Source organism: Misgurnus anguillicaudatus, chromosome 1 (assembly GCF_027580225.2).
Source record: "Misgurnus anguillicaudatus chromosome 1, ASM2758022v2, whole genome shotgun sequence".
NCBI lineage: Eukaryota > Metazoa > Chordata > Actinopteri > Cypriniformes > Cobitidae > Misgurnus > Misgurnus anguillicaudatus.
Genome location: NC_073337.2, coordinates 31,694,264 through 31,717,903, shown reverse-complemented (window position 1 = coordinate 31,717,903; position 23,640 = coordinate 31,694,264). Strand labels below are relative to the sequence as shown.

The 23,640-nt window shown below is 39.3% G+C and overlaps 2 protein-coding genes and 1 long non-coding RNA gene across 3 annotated transcripts in view; 1 reads left to right on the top strand and 2 right to left on the bottom strand.

The window, feature by feature from the left end:
- The window catches only part of LOC141349256 (C-type mannose receptor 2-like), a 29,485-nt gene extending 23,570 nt beyond the window's left edge, over nt 1–5,915 (bottom strand). Inside the window, exons 1-3 of the mRNA XM_073869850.1 lie at nt 5,879–5,915; nt 5,445–5,805; nt 4,687–5,021 (exon numbers count right to left, since the gene is read on the bottom strand). Of these exons, the coding sequence (XP_073725951.1) occupies nt 4,687–5,021; nt 5,445–5,805; nt 5,879–5,915 (733 nt within the window). The remainder of the gene's footprint in view (nt 1–4,686; nt 5,022–5,444; nt 5,806–5,878) is intronic.
- Nucleotides 1–23,640, bottom strand: part of LOC129431801 (macrophage mannose receptor 1-like) — a 169,149-nt gene that overhangs the window by 101,519 nt on the left and 43,990 nt on the right. The gene's annotated exons all lie outside the window — the stretch shown is intronic.
- Nucleotides 8,487–10,019, top strand: LOC141365395 (uncharacterized). The gene is made up of 2 exons (XR_012370631.1): nt 8,487–8,847; nt 9,512–10,019. It is a non-coding gene; the product is annotated as an uncharacterized lncRNA (long non-coding RNA).

Genomic DNA, 23,640 nt, shown 5'->3' with positions numbered 1-23,640 from the left:
TTCTTTTAAATAACCTCTCTGTATGAAATGTGCTATACAATTAAACGTGCCTTTTCTTGCCTAATACCTCATGCCGCCTTGCACAGATCAGTTGCTGTATGACAACATTTATGTCAAACTGATTGATCTGTGCAGCACAATATAAACTTAAACATGCCTATGATGTCTACAAAATCACATTTATATGTATGTTCAATCTATGATATAAGATAAATTAGGTGTATACTTACTGGGTGGTGATGATGATGATGATGGTATGATACATTCATAAGACACATTGAGGTATTTGTAAGTTCCAGAACAGGGGTCAACAGTGAAAGCTGTATTATTCACATTAATAGAACAGTTCAGCTGTCCATCACATCTGTGAGAAAAAACAAACAATGAATGAAAAGATGATCATCAGATGAATATAAAATAATGATGATTTGAATATCTCTATAGGTGTAATGATGTGAACTCTTCTTACTGATTGGTCATCACACTTAGGGTTGAGTTCAGACTGCAGTCAACATTTGAGAGCTGATAAGCTGGTCTTCCAGTGGAGCAGGTTGTGTTGTCTGTACGCCCATAATTGGCTGAAATCACTTTAATGTTTCCCTCATCTGTTGATAAAATAACATTAACTAGAGATGTATTATTCATATTTATTTAAATGACATCAGTGAATATTTTATTTTATTATTACATTAAAAGGTCTTAAATCACTGCTCAACATGAAAATGAAATGAACTCACCACAGCTGAGACGGGCAGTGTTATATTCACAGGTAACTAGTGTCTTCACTTCATCTAAAGTCAGAGATGAGTAATGACTTAGTTATGTTTAGTGATGTTTACTGTTAACATGTATTAACTGAACACCTACATTACATCTAAATACACTTCTGATATTCCCTGCTCCTGTCTAGTTCTTCAGTTTAAATTAATCTTCATCAGACATGTATTACCAGTTAACTACTAGAGCTCATTAGTAAATGAATACAGGACAGATTAATATGATGATGTTTACAGACACTGTTTGATCAAATCACACTACATGCATTGACTGAATGTTATGTTGATGTGTTTTTATTCATGCGTGATAACAGTTACTGTATAAATCAAACATGAATCACACATATTAATCAACACAACATTCATTCAGTGCACAGACACGTGTAGACAAAACCTCATTCTTAATTTTGCTTAGAAAATCAACGAGTGATAGTCACAAAGAGGTGATATTCAAGTAGTGGGGTGTGGAGGATAGATAACCGATCGTGTGGACGATAGATAATCTGGCTCAAATGTTGACTGAGATTGTTTCCATTATTGAGGAAATAAACACTTTTTTAAAACTGTGAAGCACTTTCACTCAACAGTAACACTGCATACAAAACATTTTATGTAGTATGTCACATGGTGACGTTTTGAAGGGCGGAACCGAAGGTAGGAAGGATGAGTTCCGCCCGGAAGGAAGAAAAACATTGGAACTTCCGGGTTTGTCCCGAAGCCCAAATCAGCCCGTATTAGGTGCAGGTGGGGGTAATAAACGAAGCAATCGCCGATAGGACACCGAGTAGGAGGAGCCGCATATATAAGGAGGTTTGAAATCACAGTCGGTGTGCTTCTCTGTTGTGCCGGTGTTGGCGTGCTGTCCGCTGTGTTTTGGCTGTGTTTTAGGCTGGGGAGCGACGATCTAATTCCCTTGGGGAAGAAGGAAACAGGAAGAGGTGAATGTTTACCGTGAGGAGGAATTTATGTGAGGATAACTGGGTGAAGAAAGCAACATGAGACGGGTTGACATGTGAGTACAGCTGGGATATTGTATATACGTTGCAGAGGTGAAATTACTGTGCGTGTTTGGAGTGTCTATTTATAGTTCCGGCCCCACCGGAGGAATAAGCGTGGCTGAGCTGTTGGACGACTTGTTTATACGAAGAACGAAACCAGAAGTAATCGTTCTCTACCTTTCCGTTGGGTTGGAATTTTGGGCCGACGAGCGGCTGGAGGAATCTGGTATTTGTTGTTTATGTCCTTACCTCACAACGTGGGTGTGCGTGTGATGCTGTGGGTGAGTCCCGACTTTCAATTTGTGTATTTTCACTGAAGCTTGCAGTGTAGTGCTGTGCTTTCTTTCGGAGATAGAGACTGTTTCATCCCAGAGGTTTCGTGTGGAAATAACAACGCGTCGAACTGACCAGCGCAGTGGAGAGGAATTACTTACCTGTAATATCAGTGTGATTTGTGGAGAAACCAGAAAGTCCCAGCTTTGAACCTGTGGAGAAACCAGAAAGCCCCAGTCTGTAAGTCACGCACTTCTATGAATGCTAACTTACCTCTGCTCCTAGCAATCCTGTGCAGAACGATCCAAAGCCCTGAGTTGTGAGTAACATATGTTATGTGATGATCATCTACCTCTGTCCTCAGTGAACCTGTGGAGAAACCAGAAAGCCCCAGTCTGTGAGTCACGCAATTCTATGAATGCTAACTTACCTTTGCTCTAAGAAATCCTGTGCAGAACGATCCAAAGCCCCAAGTTGTGAGTAACTTATGTTATGTGTGTGATGATCATCCACCTCTGTCCTCAGTGAACCTGTGGAGAAACCAGAAAGCCCCAGTCTGTGAGTCACGCACTTCTATGAATGCTAACTAACCTCTGCTCCTAGCAATCCTGTGCAGAACGATCCAAAGCCCCAAGTTGTGAGTGACTTATGTTATGTGATGATCATCCACCTCTGTCCTCAGTGAACCTGTGGAGAAACCAGAAAGCCCCAGTCTGTGAGTCACGCACTTCTATGAATGCTAACTTACCTCTGCTCCTAGCAATCCTGTGCAGAACGATCCAAAGTCCCAAGTTGTGAGTAACATATGTTATGTGATGATCATCTACCTCTGTCTTCAGTGAACCTGTGGAGAAACCAGAAAGCCCCAGTCTGTGAGTCACGCACTTCTATGAATGCTAACTTACCTCTGCTCTTAGCAATCCTGTGCAGAGCGATCCAAAGCCCCCAAGTTGTGAGTAACATAGGTTATGTGGTGATCATCTAGCCCTGTCCTCAGTGAACCTGTGGAGAAACCAGTAAGCCCCAGTCTGTGAGTCACGCACTCCTATGAATGTTAACTCACCTTTGCTCCTAGTAACCCCGTGCAGAACGACCCCAAGCCCTAAGTTGTGAGTAACGTGTGTTATTAAATGACCACTTACCTCTGTCCTCAGTGAACCTGTGGAGAAACCAGAAAGTCCCAGTCTGTGAGTCACGCACTTCTATGAATGCTAACTTACCTTTGCTCTCAACCAACCTGTGCAGAGAGATTCCAAAGCTCCAGTCTGTGAGTAACGTGTGCTATTGGGTGACAACCGACCTCTGCTTACAGTAAGGTCGTGAGGAGGAGCCAAGCGTTCCAGAGCCGGGGAACCATCTAGCCCCCTATTCATTGTGTCTCTTGTGTTCTGCCTCCAGGACAGCGGAGGGCGCCACGGACAACAGGGAAACCCCCAGACAGGAACCCCCCCCTTTCACGTCTTGTGGAGTCCCGTCTGAAACCAGAGAGAGAAACGAAGTGTTTTAAAGTGTCCTTCCCCTTTTTCCCTTCCCCTGCTTTTAACTATTTAATAAAGTTGTATTTTAAACGTAGTATACTTGTTCGTCTGGTCATTGGGGTGGTCTTGGGAACCTCCTCGAGGTGGAAACTAGGTAGGGGCGTGACCCTTTAGCTATCTCGGGTCCGCTCCGACCTGTGACAAGTACATTACTGTAACTAGGGTTAAATTCAATATCTAGAGTTAGATTTCATGTATAAGTCATCATTATCTCTGTGGTGGACTGGAAATTAAGTTTTAAATGAAGGTTTGGGAGGAGTTTAAACATTTAGTGCTATTAATCACTTTAAGAGATTAGTCAGTTTACACTCCTTCCCAGTGACGATTCATCCGGCATCCCTCCTCCTCCCCAATCTCATCCTTCATTCACTCTTTTTCTCTCTTAACACACTTCTACTATAGGGCTTGAGCTGAGTCTCAGGATTGAGCTCCCTTTAATGTTAGCAAGCCAAGTTTATTTACTATTATTCATTAAACTGAATGTGCAGGTGAACTAGTGAAAGGATATATATTGAGATAGGTACACAGCAAAACAAAAAAGTGTTAACGTTAGCTACATGACAAACACCCAACACCTCACAAACTATTTGACCACACTGTAAAAAAAATCTGTAGAAATTACAGTATTACTGGGTATTAGCTGTAAGTAAGTTACTGTAGATTTTACATTTGTTATTTACTGGCAACAGTTTGTTCAAAGTTAAATGAACATGAAACATTTTCAGTCTTTATCGTCTACAGTAAGTTACTGGCAACCAGCTGCAAAATAACAGCAAATTTTTTACAGTGTACATCATCCTTCATAAATGTTTTTAGATGTTGAGCACTGCTGAGTAATTAAATAAACTTTATACACCATCTACTAGTTACATTACTAATACAGATTAAGCAGAAAACTATAAAATACTGTATACATTATTAATATATTCAGAGTATTATACTGTAAAATTACTGAAAGACTCTTTTATCATAACTGGAAATCACAGCACAATTATTTACAGTTTAAAATAAAGAAATGTTTTACAGCGTGTGATGAACTGAGATCATTTTAATAATTAAGAAACTTCTTTCATCAAACACACATTGACTTTTATTACTCACCTTCATGACACACAAAGGTCTGAGAGATACTGCAAACCAGATCAATCCAATGACCCTGAGGACTCATCCTAAGCACTGTACAATCTTCAGAACCAGCATGATCAGGTTGAGGAGAGTACCAGTTTCTGAATCCAGATTCACTTGTATCTGACCACTCCCACGAGTCACTGAACAGACCAATCCAGACTTCAGATATGTTTGTGTCATTCATGATCTTCTGAATCTGTTCATTCTCAATCTGATTCCTCACACTGATCAGATCAGTATGATGCTGTCTGCAGAAGGTCTGAGCGTCTCTCCATGATACTGAAGAATCATCAATGATGAATCCTTTACTGCTCTCTGTTTAAGAAAATAAAGATTGTTTCATGATTTACTTAATAGACTTACATAGATGTCAATCTACAGAAACTCTTGACTTATTCAACTCTTCAGGTACTGCAGTGAGTTTGCTTCTCTCTTTATCTGTTTATATTTCTCTCAGTTTACTGTAAGCAATATGGAGTATAGTTTTAGGAGTCAAACTCATTGTGGTGATCATGTCGATCATGTTTATCATCATCTATCAATGTATTGTAATGAAGTTGCGAGATCTGAGTGTTTTGTAGTTTGTTGTAGTTTACAGAAGAGTGAATGTGTCAAACATAATCTCACATGATATTTGTGTTTGTGTGATGTTTATTATTGTTGTCTTGTAAAGTTTACATCTGAAGATGTTTTGTTAAGTGAAGGTTTGATGTTATTTTATGAAGCTTCACTCACCATTGTAGCAGATGAAACTCATGTTCACTTTACAGTCCTGATGATGCCATGATCCATCTCTCATATAAACACACTGATCTGAACCATTTGAGGCTTCAGTAGACGTGTCTATATAATTCACAGGATCACCCAGAGACCACTTCCATTTATAAACACCTGTATTATTCAGTCCAATCCAGACACCTTTAGTCAGACTGTTATCCACACTCTTCATCAGTTGATTCATGTCATTGATGTTGTTGACTGTGGCCAGATCTGTGTAGTTTTCTCTGCAGTATTTCTGAGCTTCAGTCCAGGTCATCTCTTTATTTATGTGGTGATAGCGGCGCTGAATGCATTCAGATAATGAACAGAGAGCTATGAAAGAAAGAGTTTGAGCCAAATCTCATGAGATTATAAAACAAACATAAAACCACAAACACAAACTCACCGATGAGAAGAACGCTGAAATATAAAGATTGAGACATTTCTGAAAAACAAACACATTGAAAACATCAGATCTTGATTTATTCTGTTTTAATTTATTGTAAATGTGACAACAAAAGACCAGCTGTGGTAAAAATGAAGTTTTGAAAGTTTATATGACTCTGTGAGTAAATAATACATCATGCAAACAAGGATGAGTATGAAAAAGAAGCTGAAACACAAAATAAAAAAAACTAGGGCTGTCAAAAGATTAATCGCGATTAATCGCATCCAAAATAAAAGTTTGTGTTTACATAACATATGTGTGTGTACTGTGTATAATTATTATTTATATATAAAAACACACCCAATCATGTATATATTTAAGAAAAATTTTTTATATTTATATATAAAATATTTATATTTATATATAATATAAATTATAGAAATGTATATACAGTATTTAAAACAAATATTTCTTAAATATATACATGAATGTGTGTGTATTTATATATACATAATATTTATACACAGTACACACACATATGCTATGTAAACACTAACTTTTATGTTGGATGCGATTAATCGCGATTAATCTTTTGACAGCCCTAAAAAAAACCTCTTTCCTCTCTAATCACTTGTGGTTAATGGAAGAGAAGAAAAAGAATCAGATAATCAGTTTACAGTTTTTTCCACAGCCACTAAAACACATTTCTTAAAACATTGTCTCAAAACCTTAAACACACAAAAAAATCTTCAAACAACCTTCATAAAACCTCAGACTAAATCAAACAATCTCCTCACAATCAATTCATGACATTTTCATTTCAATATCTTTGCACTTATAAATAAACTAGCACAATGAAATAAACACTGAATGCTGAATATTATTTTTAATAAAACATTAAATGAGTTTATGTAAGAGATTGTGTACTTGTATGAAATAAGGTGTTATCAATAAAACTTGTTTTTAACCAAATCCCTACAAAGTTTCATTTATAGTCATTAAACATTAATACACAATCCTTATAAAACACTGTGATATCATAAATATTATTTTAATAGGAATAAGTAAATAAAGTTCTTACTTTTGAGTTTGTGTGTTTCTCTCCTGAATCTGAATCCTGAGTCTGTGTGTTTAGATGTTATTATATTATATCTCATCTTCAACACCTCCCATCATTTGTTTATTTCTTTAGAAAGACTCATTTTCATATTTTATTTCCTTCTTGTTTGTTTATTTCCCATGTGATGATAAACAGAATTGACAGTGGAAAATTTCTCTTTATTTGCATATCATCAAACAGTTATATGTCAAAACAACACAATGAATAAAGATATTAAGATTCAAAATTTTTATTCGTCACATACAAGATTATACAAAGCATGCGGTATATATATGTCACAGGTCGGGGCGGACCACAGATATAAACAATCCACGCTTTATTTAAAATATAAGGGAAAGGGGGAAAGGGTAGTTAAAAAGAAAGGATCTGTTCTCCAGGTGGGCCGTGCCAGAAAGAGGAGGGAGAAAGGGGACCAGGTGCCGGGGATCCAAGGCACCATCGAGGACAGGGGGAGACAACGGGGCGAGGCTCCTATGCCTTGGTTTCCTTGATCCCGTGGCACCCTCCTTGTTTCCTGGAGGCAGATTAAAAAAAAGACAAGAGCAGTAAGTGGTGGCTCAGGGTCATGAATACCTGGGGGATTTCTCTGGTAACGGGATGGTATGTGCCTTGACGTTTCCCTAGGATGGTCTCAGGTAGGTTTCTCTCTAGCAGCTAGGTTCACCCCCTCTTCGTCCTCAGACTCTCCACTGTAAACACAGTATTTCTCGTCAATACTAAGGCTCTTTCTCTCACCCAGGTACCCGTGGCAGTGTGCACCTCCAGCTCTCTACCGACGTCGGACTCGGACTCTCTCCTTCTACCGACTTCCAACGTTAACCTGATCCGAATCCGGTGTACCGTCGGCGGCACACTGCGTGTGTTTTGGTTGATAACATTGGGAAATACAACAACTTAAAAAAGACAAACCTAAACACATCATATATCATTAAAAAGCTGAGATTCTTGTGATTCGAACTATGTAAACCATTTTAAGATACAGTCAACACAGTCAGTGCAATCAGAGTGTTTGTCAAACAACCAACAACCAAATAACCAGCTTACAAAATTGTATGAAAATGAGTAAACTGACCTATAATGCCTTCTTGTAGTCCAAAGATCCATAAAAATCCAACAAAAACGGTCTAGTTACACTCTGAAGGGTCCAGTAAATCCAATTCAGTAAAATATTTAGTCCACAGCATATGTATATGTCAATAAACATCCAAGGAACATAGTAGTATCATTTATAAATAGCCAACAAAGCCACCAAATCTCCGACGCATTCGGTCGTGTAGCGTCTCTTCACTTGTAAACATTGCAGATGTGTTAATGTCAAAATGGCCGCTGAACTCTGCCCTTTTGATTGACACCTCATTTGAGCGAATAGGTGCTTCTCAGAGGTGACAACAGGCAAGAATACGCAAGGAACGCCCTTGCGCGAGGATGGGACCGTCCCCTATTTGATTGACAATAGATCGATCATGTCGCGTCAAAGTTTGCAAATGACGGGCGTATCTGATAGCCAATAAGATTCTGAAAAGAAGGATATGCAGCTTCACTAGAAAGATTCAACCTGTAACCCGATTGGTCGTGCACAAACAAACACTTGTTTGGTGCGCTCTGCGTGCGTAAATCCCAACAGTGACTAGCGGCCGTGCGCTAAAGCTGCTAATGCTGTGCTAGGAAAGCATTGAGCGTCTAAAAAGTTTTACAATGTCGAAAAGAGCAAGTAAAAGAAACTTTTCACTTGAAGAAGTTGTCGAGCAGTGTACCAGGCGTGAGAGTGATTTGTTGGAGGAAGACGTTTCAGACGAAGAGAGCGTTTCCTCCGTTGACCCAGTAGCGGAAGAGATTTTTTGGATGGGGGAGACGTCACTCTCGACAAGTAAGTGCTTTATTGTATTATAAAACATATTTTACTGTTGGTACTGAGGTTTGAGTTTGGATGCGTGTTTTGTTTGGTGAGCTCATGCACGAGTGTGTTTCTATGCGCTCATGCACGGGTATCTGTGCCCATGTTTGCATGTGTGTGTCTGTGTGTGCTTCTGCGTTACTTTATGCAAGTAAAATAGTAGAATATAGATTATAAGTAAGTGCTTTATTGTATTATAAAACATATTTTACTGTTGGTACTGAGGTTTGTGTTTGGGTGCGTGTTTTATTTGGTGAGCTCATGCATGAGTCTGTTTATTTGTGCCCGTATTTGCGTGTGTGTGTGTGTCTTTGTGTGCTTCTGCGTTACTTTATGCAAGTAAAATAGTAGAATATAGATTATAAGTGCTTTATTGTATTATAAAACATATTTTACTGTTGGTACTGAGGTTTGAGTGTGGATGCGTGTTTTGTTTGGTGAGCTCATGCACGAGCACGAGTGTGTTTGTATGCGCTCATGCACAGGTATTTGTGCCCGTATTTGCGCGTGTGTGTCTGTGTGTGCGTGTCTGTGTGTGCTTCTGTACTTCTGCGTTACTTTATGCAAGTAAAATAGTAGAATATAGATTATAAATGAAAAAAATATGTGACTCAATGTTGTTGTATCTGTCTTACAGGTGCATGCTGGAGTGGACCTTTCCAATGCCCTAATCAGCTATTATAAAGTGATCCACAAAACCCAGAATTGGTATAAGACCTTTTTTATAATTTCTTAGACATTGCCACTGTGAATGCCTTACTGATTTACAAGCATATCACAAAAGGTAAAGGGGAGGTGCCAATGCACCAGAAGGCATTTAGGGAGACACTAGTGAGTAACTGGCAGCGGTTGCTGACATACCCGCTCCATCGCCCACTTCACACAGAGCACATCACAAGCCTTTGCATATTAGTGAAGACGGCACCACAGTTCGTCTAAGGTGCAGGCACTGCCATGCAAAGACTACTGTAAAATGTTCTTCATGTGATGAGCATTTGTGCTTTTTGCCAAGCCGTGATTGTAATAACGAGTGGCATGTTGCCAATAACCTGTAATATTGTAAAATTTCTAAATAGTTTTTTATATACATTTATATATTTAGATTGTGGTTTTTCTAATATTAAAAGTATTTTATTACTATAGAACTTGTTTTGTATCTTTATTTTTACAAGTATAGTTTCAAGAATATAGTTTTTTTCAACACTATAAAGTGTTTATGCTTCATTTACTATGTGTCAGCAATTATTGACAGTGAATTTGGACATAAAATAGAGTAGCTATAAGTGTAACCTTTCATTAGAGCCCAAAAATATGATTGTACATTGAAGCATTCAAGAAAAACAACATTTTATGTCAATGGTTACAAAGGGCCATTTGGTGTCTCCAAGTGCCCTTTATAGAAGGCCGCCTAGACATAAACTTGGATAAACATGTGAAAAAGACACATTTTCTAAGATATTGTAATCAAATTTGCTTGGTAAAGCTTTGTAAGGCTTCATGCTATGATCCCAATGTGTTTTCCAGCTAATAGCTCCCCATTATTATTCCTCTGCAGGCAACTGTTTACAAAAAAAGTAGGCGGAATATTTTTTTCCTCTCTTTCAGTGTGTTTAAAATTCTATTACTTTATAACAGTAACACTTACAGTGATTCTGACTGTATAGAAACAAACCTCAGAGTCTCACCTTTCAAAAGACATCAAAACCATGCATATACTCCAAATACTTCAAGAACAGTATGCAATTTACTTTGGGTATGTTTTTTTTAGGCGTTTTTGCAAAATATAGCAGGATTGCAAAGGGGTTTTAAGTATCTCACAGGTATCGAATTCAGGCTCTCGCTCCGTTAAGCTGTAACACAGAGGATTACTTGGCAGAAACTGGGACTTTCACTCTCACCTTGTCGGCTCGTGACACATGTGGTAAGTACTCCACAAGTATGGTACTCAGGTTCTCTCCTTCTGCAGGCTTTTAGTTGTGGCACAGAAGATTATTTGACAAACACTGGGATTTTCACTGGTTACTCTGGCAGCTCATTACATAAAGCAGAGGCAAGTTGGCTTTAGCTACTGTATCTCTTCAACTTTCCTTCGATTTGTAGTAACTTTTGGTCATTCAACAGGTAATTACAACATTGGCTACTGCTCATGGATGGTGGACTTACGGTGACTGCAATCCAATGGATCGATAAATACACTCCAAACCTCGAGACGATGAGGCGTCGTGGTACAGCCTTCCCAGAGGCCTCTGGTACTGCAAAGGGGGGAAAATCTAACACCGTCACGTCGTGAGATACGATCTTCGCCACCCTTTGTACAACAGTATGCTGTTCTTCATACACAAAGCACTTGTTAATAATTGGTTTACTCACAACAGTCTAGGAAAGTTGATGTCCTTCACCACCGTTCCACCGAGTCAGGCCAGATCCGAGGGATGACCAAGAGAATGCTACACTTGGAGCTTCAATACGGGGGGCACACACAGCATATACAGTAGGTTGGTTCACCGGCTTCCACAGCCTCTCGTTCTCCCACAGTGAATTCAGTGAGGGGAGGGGGCTACTGGCAATACAAACACAGCATCACACTGCACTACTTCAAAGAGTACTTTCACAGCAAAGGCACAGACTCACCCACAGCACTCAATGTGAACATTAAGGTCACAGCCCGTCTTCTTTGAGTTGCTCCTGGGACCGGTTGGCATTGTAAGTGTGGGCCAGCAATATATACGTCGCTGCTGCGGCCCCTTGCTTCCCCAAAAATCGTCACTTCCCGGCTCTCCCACCACTCTGCTCCGTGGCAGGTCCGTCAACCTAATTCCTGAAGACTCACAATACACGTTGAACAAGGTGACTCCACAATACACACTGTATCAGACACTGAGTACTCACAATGGTTAACGATTTCCTCCTTTTGTTCCCTTCTCTTATAAACAGATGAAATCTTCTTCGCCCGTGTTCAAGTACACCGCTCCAATCTTCTCCAGCGGCACATACGGTGAGTTGTTCCTCTTCAACACTTGAAACACAACAGTGATGCACATAAATCCATTTGTTTCCAAAACCTGCATATATGTCACACACTCAGCCTCTGGCTCTGTTTCCTCCTCTGCTTTGTTTCCAGTAAACAACAATCTCCAACCGCTACCAGCGTGGCTGTGCCCAGGTCCTTAATCTGCAACACCGGAACGGTTTGTCAACGCAACACGGCCACCGCAACACCAGCAAACAACAACAAGAACAACTTCTCCATGTTTAAGGCGGTCTTTTATATCCCTCTCCTCCTTCACATCCTCCAATCCCCAGCCGCTACATTCATGAGTCACACCTGCGTTTAATCGGTTTGATTTCATCTCGCGGCGTTTACCGGAAGTTCCGGTGTTTCGGCTCTTCCGTCCGGGCGGAAACACTTCCGGGCGGAACCAACCTTCCCCACTTTTGGTTCCGCCCCCTAAAAGATCGTCACCGTGTGACATATAACCAGCAGTGAAATATGAGTCAGGTTTGCTCCATTAACAGTGCAATTACAGTTTTTTCAACTGCTTACACACAAAATTATTACTTGTCACACAATTTCTTTAACCTGACACTCAAACACCAGAAACACACACTAAATCTGCAAAACCATACACTAATTGTTGGCCTTTTACTCAGTTTTCAATTTCATTAAACACTTTTTGCAAAACACAACACACAATTTTCTATACAACACACAAAAACCTTTTTTGATTTCCTTTTATAAACACAATCAACATTCCACACTATTTCATCAGTGCCTCACACTAACTTCACATGTGCAATTGCAAACACTTGTTGCTTACTTAACAACAACAAATCATGACTTTAGTAGTGGCATATAAATAGGCCAAAGGTCAAGTAATAGCTTTTGGACAATGGATGCCCATGCCATTCTCCATGAATACATTTATGTGGATGAGGTGGACTTTAATCTCAGTAAAAACAGAAGAAGGGGAAGGAATGTCATTGGACAACTTGGCGGAAACATTACCATGTGTGCTGCAATTTCACAAAATGATGTCCTGCACCATCACGCCATACTTGGTCCCTATAACACTGATCACATTATACAATTTCTGGAATCTATTGATGACGTGCTTGTTCAGGGTCTGCAGAATGAAGACCAGGCAAGATTTGTCATCATCTGGAATAATGTCAGGTTTCATCATGCCCATCAGGTACAAAACTGGTTTGCTATTCATCCCCATTAGTTGTTTACCTGCCTCCATATTCACCATTTCTAAATCCTATTGAGGAGTTTTTCTCCAAATGGCGCTGGAAAGTTGGATACACCATACAAGAAGGTTCTTTCCACGGTGTCTGGCAAGAGAGAATATAGCATGGGAAGTGGATGAAGTTCTGGCCAGACCCAGCCTGGAGGAAAGATGGAGCCTTTGATACACCCAACCATCTCCACATGCAAGCACACACATTTGGTTTTACACTACATGCTACAACACTACATATTTTTACAGTTTTTTCCAATTGCTAACACACTAAAATGACATGAACAGCACAACTATTTAAACTGACACACAGAGAGCAACACCTCTTCTCAAGTCTCCAAAAGTCTAAACACATTTTCTGCTTTACACACATTTTGCAATTCACAATGGCACTTTTTAAATGCACTGACACTACAATCTGACATAAAGTCACATGTTTGCCTTTTCAAAACACTACCATTCAAAATGACACTACACGAGCTAAATGGCCAATATGTGCCACCTGCCCAAACACCTGAATGGTTAATTGTTAACACTTCAATCAGGATGTAAGCACTAGAAAAGACCACAGGAACATCATTGGCCACAGAGCCATTATAGATGTTCCTGGCTAACGTGATGGGAACATCACAATGTGTGCTGCCATCTCCAATATGGATGGTGTCCTCCACCGTCATGCCAACCTTGATACAACACAGCCCATATTCTCACATTTCTAGAAAGACTCCACAACATTCTCATACCATCAGAGTGTATGAATGATGTAGACCAAAGAAACCGGTATGTTGTAGTATAGCACAACGTGAGCTTTCATCGTGTAGCTCCAGTCCAAAACTGGTTTGCTGACTACCAAACATTTATCGCCTCCCACCATACTTGTCATTTTTGAACCCCATAGAAGAGTTATATGGAAGGTATATACCCAGCAGCCCTTTGTGCACATGTCTCTTTTGCAGACTATGGAAGAGACATATGATGAGATTGATGTTGGTGCAATTTAGGGATGGATAAGGCGCTCAAGGTGCTTCTTCCCTCGATGTCTGGCAAGGGAATATATTGCCTGTGATGTGGACGAGGCGTTATGACTTGTTTGGTGAAAAATAAAAACAATTCAACAGCATGTGTGTGTATCTGCAAATATTTCTGTGCATGTGAACAATCTAATACATATTTTAGTATTATGGGAAAGCATACTAAAGAAAAGTGCAAAATTGTCTGTTAGCAATTGGAAAAAACTGTAATGCATTTTTTCTTTTCAAACTTTGTACACGAATACTACATTTACAACCACAAAGAGCAATAAATAAATTGGTTTAAATTTTGCTTTTGTTTTTACTTTATATATTCGACAGCTCTCTCCCAATTACATTCAATCAAATACATGTGAGCTTTTAAAAGAAGAGCTTTATGTTTAGAATGACAGTGTGTATATGACATATTAAAAAATATAACATTATGGTAAAAGTGTTTACAAAGTAAGACAAATGTTTGCTTTTGAAATATGTTTGTGATATTTTGACTGATGAAAATATACATAAAATAGGTAAAAAAGAATAAAGTCAACAATAAAATGATACTGTAGAATTAAATATAGAAAAGGACATAATGTGCATGAAAGTAAACTCTAATCTTAAATATTAAGATACACAAGATTGTACAGACAGAGGCGAATGTGCAGACAGGATGTCTATATGAGGTAAAGAATGATGAATATCTTACTGATTAAAGGAATACTTCACCAATTTAGCATTCAGCTTTGTATCAGTAGAAACCTGGCAGTATTTCTGAATGACCGTGTTTCCCTACCTCATGTCCCTGTGAGAGGACAGATATCTGTATTCTGGTTGTGCAAAAAAGTCCTCCGATGACGCAAAATGACGAATGAGATTTTGGCCAGAGGCAAAGACTACAGCCAGTATTAGGAGCTACTTCCGCATGTTTTTTTCCCCGCCCATAGGGGTTGGACTGCGAGTCCATTCGGAAAAGCTCGATCCAAAATGAGAGTTTAGCCAAGTTTAATCTCCCTCCTGCCGTCTCAAACCAGTAGGCATGACTAGGGAGTGGCCTCGTAGAGCAGCGAAGCAATGCATTCTGGGACTTGGTGTTTTTCATCCACATGAGCAAAAAAACAAATTTTCTGACTTTTCTCTGCCTAGAAGGCACCAATTTCTAAAATAACTCCACAGTTCTACTACATAGGTGACACAATTTAATAATATATTCAAATTTCAATTGGATGAAGAATTCCTTTAAGTGAACATAAGTGTAGACAAGTGAATGTTAAAAGGCTGTTTTTGGTGGCAGAAACACTTACCAGATGGCAGTAAAGTGAAAAGATGGTTACTGTGGTGGATTGAATCCTTGATGATTTTTACAGTTATCTGTTTGAGGTAGATGTCCTGTAGAGAGGGGAGATCAGACCTGGAGATGTGCTCAGCTAAGTGCACAACTCTCTGTAGGGCTTTAAAGTCTTCCCACACAGCAAAAGGACTCCGTGGCGGATCAGTCGCGGAGGTATCGCGGCTTCCGGAATGGACCCACGAAACGGACCCGTGTCGGCGTCCACTTGCGCGCAGTGACGGATCCGCAATGAAGGCGGATCGCGGACCCGCCGTGGCTTCGGGCTGCATACGCTCTGCATCCGTGGCGCAAATTCATTCATATATCCGCCGCGGACCCGCAACTGACTCATTAAAAGTCTGAAATAAGCTCCGGGACGGACCCGCAACGGATGCAGACCGGAGCTACTGACTCCGGAGCGGTTCCGTTACGAATCCGCTCCGGAGCTTATTGCTATCAGGACCGGGTCCGTTTTGGACCCGTTTATCTCACTTTCAAATTCAAAATCCCTTCTTACTGTAGGATAAAATAGGATAAACTAAACTAAAGGATAAAACCAAAACTATCACTAGGCCTGGCCACTGCAGCAATATAGAACCTTAAATCTGCATTGTCTTGTATTTTTAACCTAACAATATTGTAAATAGGTTTAACAGAAAAGTTTCACTAAAAGATATCAATTTAATGTACAAAAGTAATTACTACTCAACGGAAATATAAAATTGCCATTTACATTTATGGACAGTTATAGCATATTCTGTTTTTGTTTAAAAATATTATTTATAAAATAAATACTAATTTAGTGCTTTATAGGCCCAGGTCAATGCAAACATAAAATACTTGATCTATTAGGCTACAACTTCAATGAAATGCTGCACTATGCACAGCTAAAACATCTGACAATAAATAACTGGAGAAAGACAAGTTGTTCAACAAAAATGTTTTTTTATTATTTAATCATTTCTCCCATTACACGTCTCCTTGTTGCCCGATCTGTTGCCAGGTTGAACACAGCACCTGTAATCAAACAGACAGATATGGTATGTAGCATCCAAAGTCAAGTATGCTTATCATAGGCTAATAACACCACTGAATGAAGTAAAAGTACAGTTTTTTCAATAGAAATGTACTTGAGTAAATGTATCCTTCAAAATCACTTTAAAAGTACTAGTTACCCAAAACTGTAAATGGAATTCGTTACACACCTCTGGTTAAATCACCCTGTTAACAGCCGCTCAAAATAACAGACGAGAAGATTGTCCTTACCAACCACACAGTCGCTTTGACTGACACCTGCATTCATTTAGTCACTGACTGACACCTGCATTCATTTAGTCACTGATTAGGTCACATGGCATCTTGCAGTGTGACCGTGAGTCTGAACCGAGTCAAACAATGAGTAAATTGCCAAAGATTAATTTTCATTGTAAAGAAGATGGCAGATACACTACACCAAAATTGCCAACATGTAAACTTAATAATGCACAGCTAGGGCTAAACCATTATCCACTACTGAACATGCTCAAGTTTTCCTAATATCAACGTAATTCCAATCATTAGTATACAGGATGATTAAAAAACAATGTTTACTGGCACAATTATATCAATAAATCAATACTTACTCAAAAGAGGGTTCAGCTGAACCGTGTCCCAGCAAAGAAAGTCTCGATTGACAGGTGTGCATCGTTTAACCGTTCAGTAAAGGCGCGTCCGAGGATCCGACATGGGTCCGTTCAGGATCCGCAGTTTGACAGTAGAATTTACTGCGCTGCCGGAGGCGGAGCTGATCCTCTGCGCGGCTCCAAAACGAATGTGACAGTCACGCGGGTTTGGCGACTTGAACGCGGATCCGCATAGGAGTCTCCTGCTGTGTGGGTTGTCTGGTGCTGTTCCCATACCACACTGAGATTCACTGAGTCAATACACTTTCTATGGCCCCAGTCAGAGGTGGGGGACTCGAGTCACGTGACTTGACTCGAGTCTGTCTCGAGTCACAATTTTCAGGACTTGTGACATGCTTGACTTTGACTTGAGAACAAGTTACTTGAGACTTGAATTGACTTGAAGGGGAAGACTCGAAAATGACTTATAAATAATAAACAAACATTAATAAATGTATTTAAAATAAAAATATTATTGTTTCTATTGTTTTTATATCAGCACCACTAATCAGTGTCTGTGCCTTTAACGCTGCACAATTCAAACCGCACCAAACACGGCATACAGTAACGTTAGTCGAGCTCCACAAATAGTCTTGTTTGGTTGTAAAGACTTTGGCAAGGCAAGGCAAGGCAAGTTTATTTGTATAGCACATTTCATACAAAAAGGTCATTCAAAGTACTTTACATAGAAATGAGAAAACAAAAAAAATCAAAGATACATGAATTTAAAATATCAATTAAAAGAAAATAAATGTGATTTTAATAAAAACTCTTTAAATGTGTGAAAAAGAATAAAACAGGAATAAAAGTATAAAACAGTTAAAAATAACAATAAAAACAAGAGAAACAGAAAATAATTAAAATAGGGCATATATAATATAGTGCAATCAGTTCGGAAGCAGCATAGTGCTCATTCAGTAAATGCATAACTAAACAGATGTGTTTTGAGTCTGGATTTAAATGTGACTACTGTTGGAGCACATCTGATCTCTTCTGGAAGCTGGTTCCAGCTGCGACTGGCATAATAGCTAAAAGCTGACTTTCCTTGCTTTGAGTAAACCCTTGGTATTTCTAGCTGATGTGATCCTAATGATCTGAGTGATCTGATGGGTTTATATTCAATGAGCATATCAGCAATGTATTGAGGTCCTAGTCCACTGAGTGATTTATATACCATTAATAATACTTTAAAATCAATCCTAAATGTAACTGGTAGCCAGTGTAGAGACCTGAGGACTGGTGTGATATGTTCACATTTTCTGGTTCTGCTCAGAATCCTGGCAGCAGCGTTCTGAATGAGCTGGAGCTGTCTAATGGTCTTTTTGGGAAGGCCCGTGAGGAGGCCATTACAATAATCCACCCTGCTGGTGATGAAAGCATGCACAAGTCTTGTCTGGAAACAAAGCATCTAATTCTTGCGATATTTTTGAGATGATAATAGGCTATGCTGATTTAGTTATTGCTTTGACATGACTACTGAAACTAAGGTCAGACTCCAGAATCACACCAAGATTCCTGACTTGATTTTTAGTTGTTTGACCCCTAGCATCAAGGTATGCATTCACCTTGAGAACTTCATCTTTGTTTCCAAATGCAATGACTTCAGTTTTCTCTTTGTTTAACTGAAGAAAGTTTTGGGACATCCAACTGTTAACTTCATCAATGCATTTGCACAGGGAGTCAATGGGGCTGTAGTCATTAGGGGATAGAGCTAAGTAGATCTGAGTGTCATCTGCATAACTGTGATAGGCAATTTTGTTCTCTCTCATTATTTGGCTTAGTGGGAGCAGAGATGTATAGTAACGAAGTAGAACTACTTCACTACTGTACTTAAGTACTAAAATACAGTATCTGTACTCTACTGAAGTATTCTTTTTTTCTCCTACTTCCACTTTTACTTCAGTACATATTTTCGATGAGATTAATACTTTTACTCCGATACATTTTTTATGTGCTGCATAGTTACTCGTTACACTCAAATGTTACAAATCATTCCAAACCAACATTATCACTGCCGGAGTGGTGATAGACATTAGAAACACACACAGATCATGGTCTAAACCAATCGGAGAAAGTGAAGGGCGGACCCCTCCCTCCCTCTCACTCACAAATATGAGCAGCGGTTGTGGACAAATGTGAAGCGAAGAGAGAACCAAAGTGCGCGAGAGAGAAATTCTCTATCGCCATATCAGTTAAATTAATCTGAATTATCTGAACATTCATGTCCTTGTACTCCTGCTACAGCCAAAGGAATTGTGAGTGTCCTTTAGCGTAAACATTTGAAATAATATAATCAATATTATATTCAAACTTTTGACTGTTTTCTTTAATAACTACATTACACAATACTTGTACTTTTACTTTCAGTACTTAAGTAGTATATTTTAAAATAAACTACTTGCAATACTTAAGTACAAAACATGTTTAATACTTTAGTACTTCCACTTAAGTGCTGTGCTTAAAGAGCACTTCAACTTCTACTCAAGTCACTTTTTTGATAGAGAACTTGTACTTTTACTCAAGTCTGGGTCCCTAGTACTTTATACATCTCTGAGTGGGAGCATATACAGGTTGAACAGGAGTGGCGCAAGAATTGAGCCTTGCGGGACTCCGCATGTCATTGATGTCCACTCAGATTTATGGCCACCTATACTTACATAATAACCTCTCCCTTCTAAGTATGACTTGAACCATTTCAGGACCACCCCAGAAAGCCCGACCCAGTTTTCCAGCCTGTCAAGAAGTATGTTGTGATCGACAGTGTCAAAAGCAGCACTGAGGTCGAGTAGCACCAGCACTGATAGTTTGCGTGTGTCTGTGTTGAGGCGAATATCATTTATTATCTTCATGAGCGCTGTCTCTGTACTGTGGTGTGGTCTGAAACCAGATTGAAAAATGTCAAAGTAACCATTAGAAATTAAGAATTTGTTCAGCTGATTGAAAACAACTTTTTCAATGATCTTGCCTATGAAAGGAAGATTTGAGATTGGTCTGTAGTTGCTCAATACACTGTTATTTTTTCAGGAGGGGCTTAACAACTGCAGTTTTAAGGGACTTTGGAAAAGTCCCAGAGTTAAGTGATGAATTTACCACTTTTAGGAGATCTGCTTCTAAACAGTTAAAGACACTTTTGAAAAAAGATGTTGGGAGTGTGTCAAGGGCACAGGTTGATGTTTTAAGATGCTGTACTGTTTCTTCCAAAATTTTACCATCAACTGCTTCGAAATCAGACATCGTAACTACTTTCTGATGTTGTGGTCTGATTTGTCTGACCCCGGCGCAGCTCAAGGATGTGCTGATCACCTTTTGATATTATTGATTTTCTCAGAGAAGGAGTTAGCAAACTCACTACATTTGCTGTCTGAGAGCATTTCACTTGGAATGTGACTTGGGGGGGTTGTTAGTCTCTCTATAGTAGCAAAAAGAGTTTGTGTGTTATTTATGTTTTTGTTTATAATATTTGAAAAGAAAGTCTGCCTAGCTTTGCCTAGTTCCACACTGAAAGCAAGAAGGCTGTCTTTATAGATATTATAATGGACTACAAGTTTTGTCTTCCGCCACATGCGCTCAGCTTTTCTGCATTGTCTCTTCATATTCTGCACCTCTGTTGAGTTTCTCCAAGGTGATTTTTGCCTGCCATTCTTCTTCCTGACTTTTACAGGAGCAATATCATCGATTGCACTCTTAACTTTCGAATTAAAGGAATCAAGGAGAAAATCAACAGAGTCTGCAGATATGCTTGGTGTTAAAGATATAGCCTTCATAAATAGCACACTGGTGTTCTCATTTAAGGATCTCTTTTTGACAGACACAGATAGGGTGACCACCTGCTAATAAGCCCAAGGGGGGACAAAGGGTGTGTTTCTGAGGGACGATGTGGGACACTCCCTGGCCCGGCAGTGCACCCAACCCACGGGCCGAATTATTGATAGTGGTTTACCCATTTCTAGCACATAACACCTTATACTGCAAAAAACTTGTTTTCTAGAAAAAAATTATTTAATTTTTGTCTTGTTTTCAGTAAAAATATCTAAAAATTCTTAAATTAAGATGCTGTTTCGTGATGAGCAAAACGACCCGAGAAAATAAGTCTCGTTTTTAGACCAAAAATATAAAATTTAAGTGATTTTGTGCCCAAAACAAAAAATCTGCCAATGGGGTAAGCAAAAAAATCTTGAACATTTTTCTAAAACACTAAATTCAAGATTTTTTCCTTGTTTTATGCACAAAATCACTTAAATTTGATATTTTTTGGTCTAAAAACTAGACTTATTTTTTTGGGTCGTTTTGCTCCTTAACAAAAAGCATCTTAATTTAAGAATTTTTAGATATTTTTACTGAAAACAAGAAAAAAATACAAATACATTTTTTCTTGAAAATCATTTTTTTGCAGTGTACATGGCATAATTATAATGCCCTATTCCCCTAAACATGATGTATGCTCATGAATAGGCCAACCAATGTGAATTTTTTAAAAATAAAGATTCATTATATTTTGAACATTCAATGAATTGACAGATGCACTTCCACTTACGATTTACTTTAGCTATTTAATTTATTTTTCATTATAATTTATTCACTTTAAATCAATTATAATATAAAATTATAGAATTAACAGGAATTGAAGTTGCTCAACAACACAGAAACAGTTAAAAAAAACTCTTAACTCACAACTCCAGAGGTTCACGGAACGAGAAGGGGGAGGAAGGATGGTGAACTTGCATGTTAGTAAAGGCAGGCGCAGGAAAAAAAAACTGTTCAGTGTTCTGGAAACACCTTTAGGACTTTCAGCCACAAATATTTTTTTCCCAGTCTTTCTTGTACCCACACCTTCTCTTTTTAAGTGATGATGGCGGTGCAGAGTCAGACTCAGTCTCTTTCTCCATTTTTCGAATTGGAAAGCGCGCATCTAAAAGGGATGCACGTGCGTGGCTGCGTGCCGACTGCGCTGTCATGACAACAACGAAAAGTTGACAACAACCTAGTCAGCAGTTCAACTGAGGCGCAACAGTAGCGTGCGAGTAGCGAGTGGCGAGCGAGCCTGAACTAGTCTAGTAATGTTCGTTTGGCTGCCTGGGGCTCAAGGATATAGAGCGACAAACTTTTTTTAAGCAAGCATTGATTATGCGTGACACGGTCTCAATTTGCGGGACGCATGAATTGGGCTTAAAACGCTGTGCGTTCACGCGCTACGCGGGACGGGTGGTCACCCTAGACACAGATCTAGTTTCAATAGTAGGAGAGATTAATATATCAAAGAAAATACAGAAATGATCAGACAGTGCTACATCCTTAATAACAATTGATGAAATGTTTACACCCTTACTGATAATTAAATCTAGAGTGTGTCCACGATTGTGTGTGGGTCCATGTACATGTTGAGTCAGATCAAAAGTATTTGAAACAGCTGTGACATCTTTTGCCATAATGGTTTCTGGCTTATCTATGTGAATGTTAAAATCTCCAGCAATAGCAAAACAGTCAAACTCTGAGGAAATCGTTGATAACAGTTCTGTAAAGTCCTCAACAAATGCTGGAGAGTATTTTGGGGGCCTGTAAATAATGATCAGTAGAATGTGTGGGGTACCTTTCAACACAATACCTAGATGTTCAAAAGATGGGTAATTCCCAAATGACACTTGCTTACATTGATAGACATCTTTAAAAAGAGCAGCTAGACCTCCATCTCTCCTAGCAGTTCTGCAGAAACTCATAAAAGTAAAGTTAGGAGGGGCTGTTTCATTAAGGACTGTTGCACTGTAGCTTTCTTCTAGCCATGTTTCATTTAGAAACATAAAATCCAGGTTGTTTGTGGCTATTAAGTCGCTTACTAGAAGTGATTTGTTTTTAAGTGAACAGATATTTTAAAGTGCTAACTTAACAGTACTAATTTTTCCCAAACAGAGATCTTAGTTTTACAAGTCACAGGCAGCAGATTAGATTGATTTTCCACACGATTTGATCTAGCCTTACACTTTCTATCATGTACTAAAACAGAAATAGAGAAAGATATAGGCACACTGAGTTCCTGCTTTTGTAAACATTTGATAAAAGTATTAGTATTTTCATAGCAGGAACCCGACACACATCACTGAGAGCCATTATCAGTTGTTTTTGGTTCACCTACAGCAGATGGAGGAGGGTGTGTGCCTTGGCGTTGTGTCAGAGACCGAAGAGCTCTCACAGGACGAGGAGGGGGAACTGGGCCCACTGCCTTTGGTGGTTTTGGGGCTTGCCGTTTTCTGGTTGAAATCTGGGGGCTTGCAGCAATAGAGTGGGATAGTTTAGTTCCAGTGTAAACCAGTTCCTCCATTTTCCCAGAGAAGGTCAAAAGCGGGGATGCTGGAGAGAGGAATGACATAGTGAGGAGTCCTGTTGTTCTGATGTGAACGGAGGCTGTGATATGTTGTCCTGGTTTCCCTGGCTGTTTTCCAGAAAGTCGTCCTTGGGTGCTGAATCTTGTAGCCATTCTAATCTGACACAGTCTGACGGTGGTGAGCTCTGTGGGCAGGACTCAGCTGAGA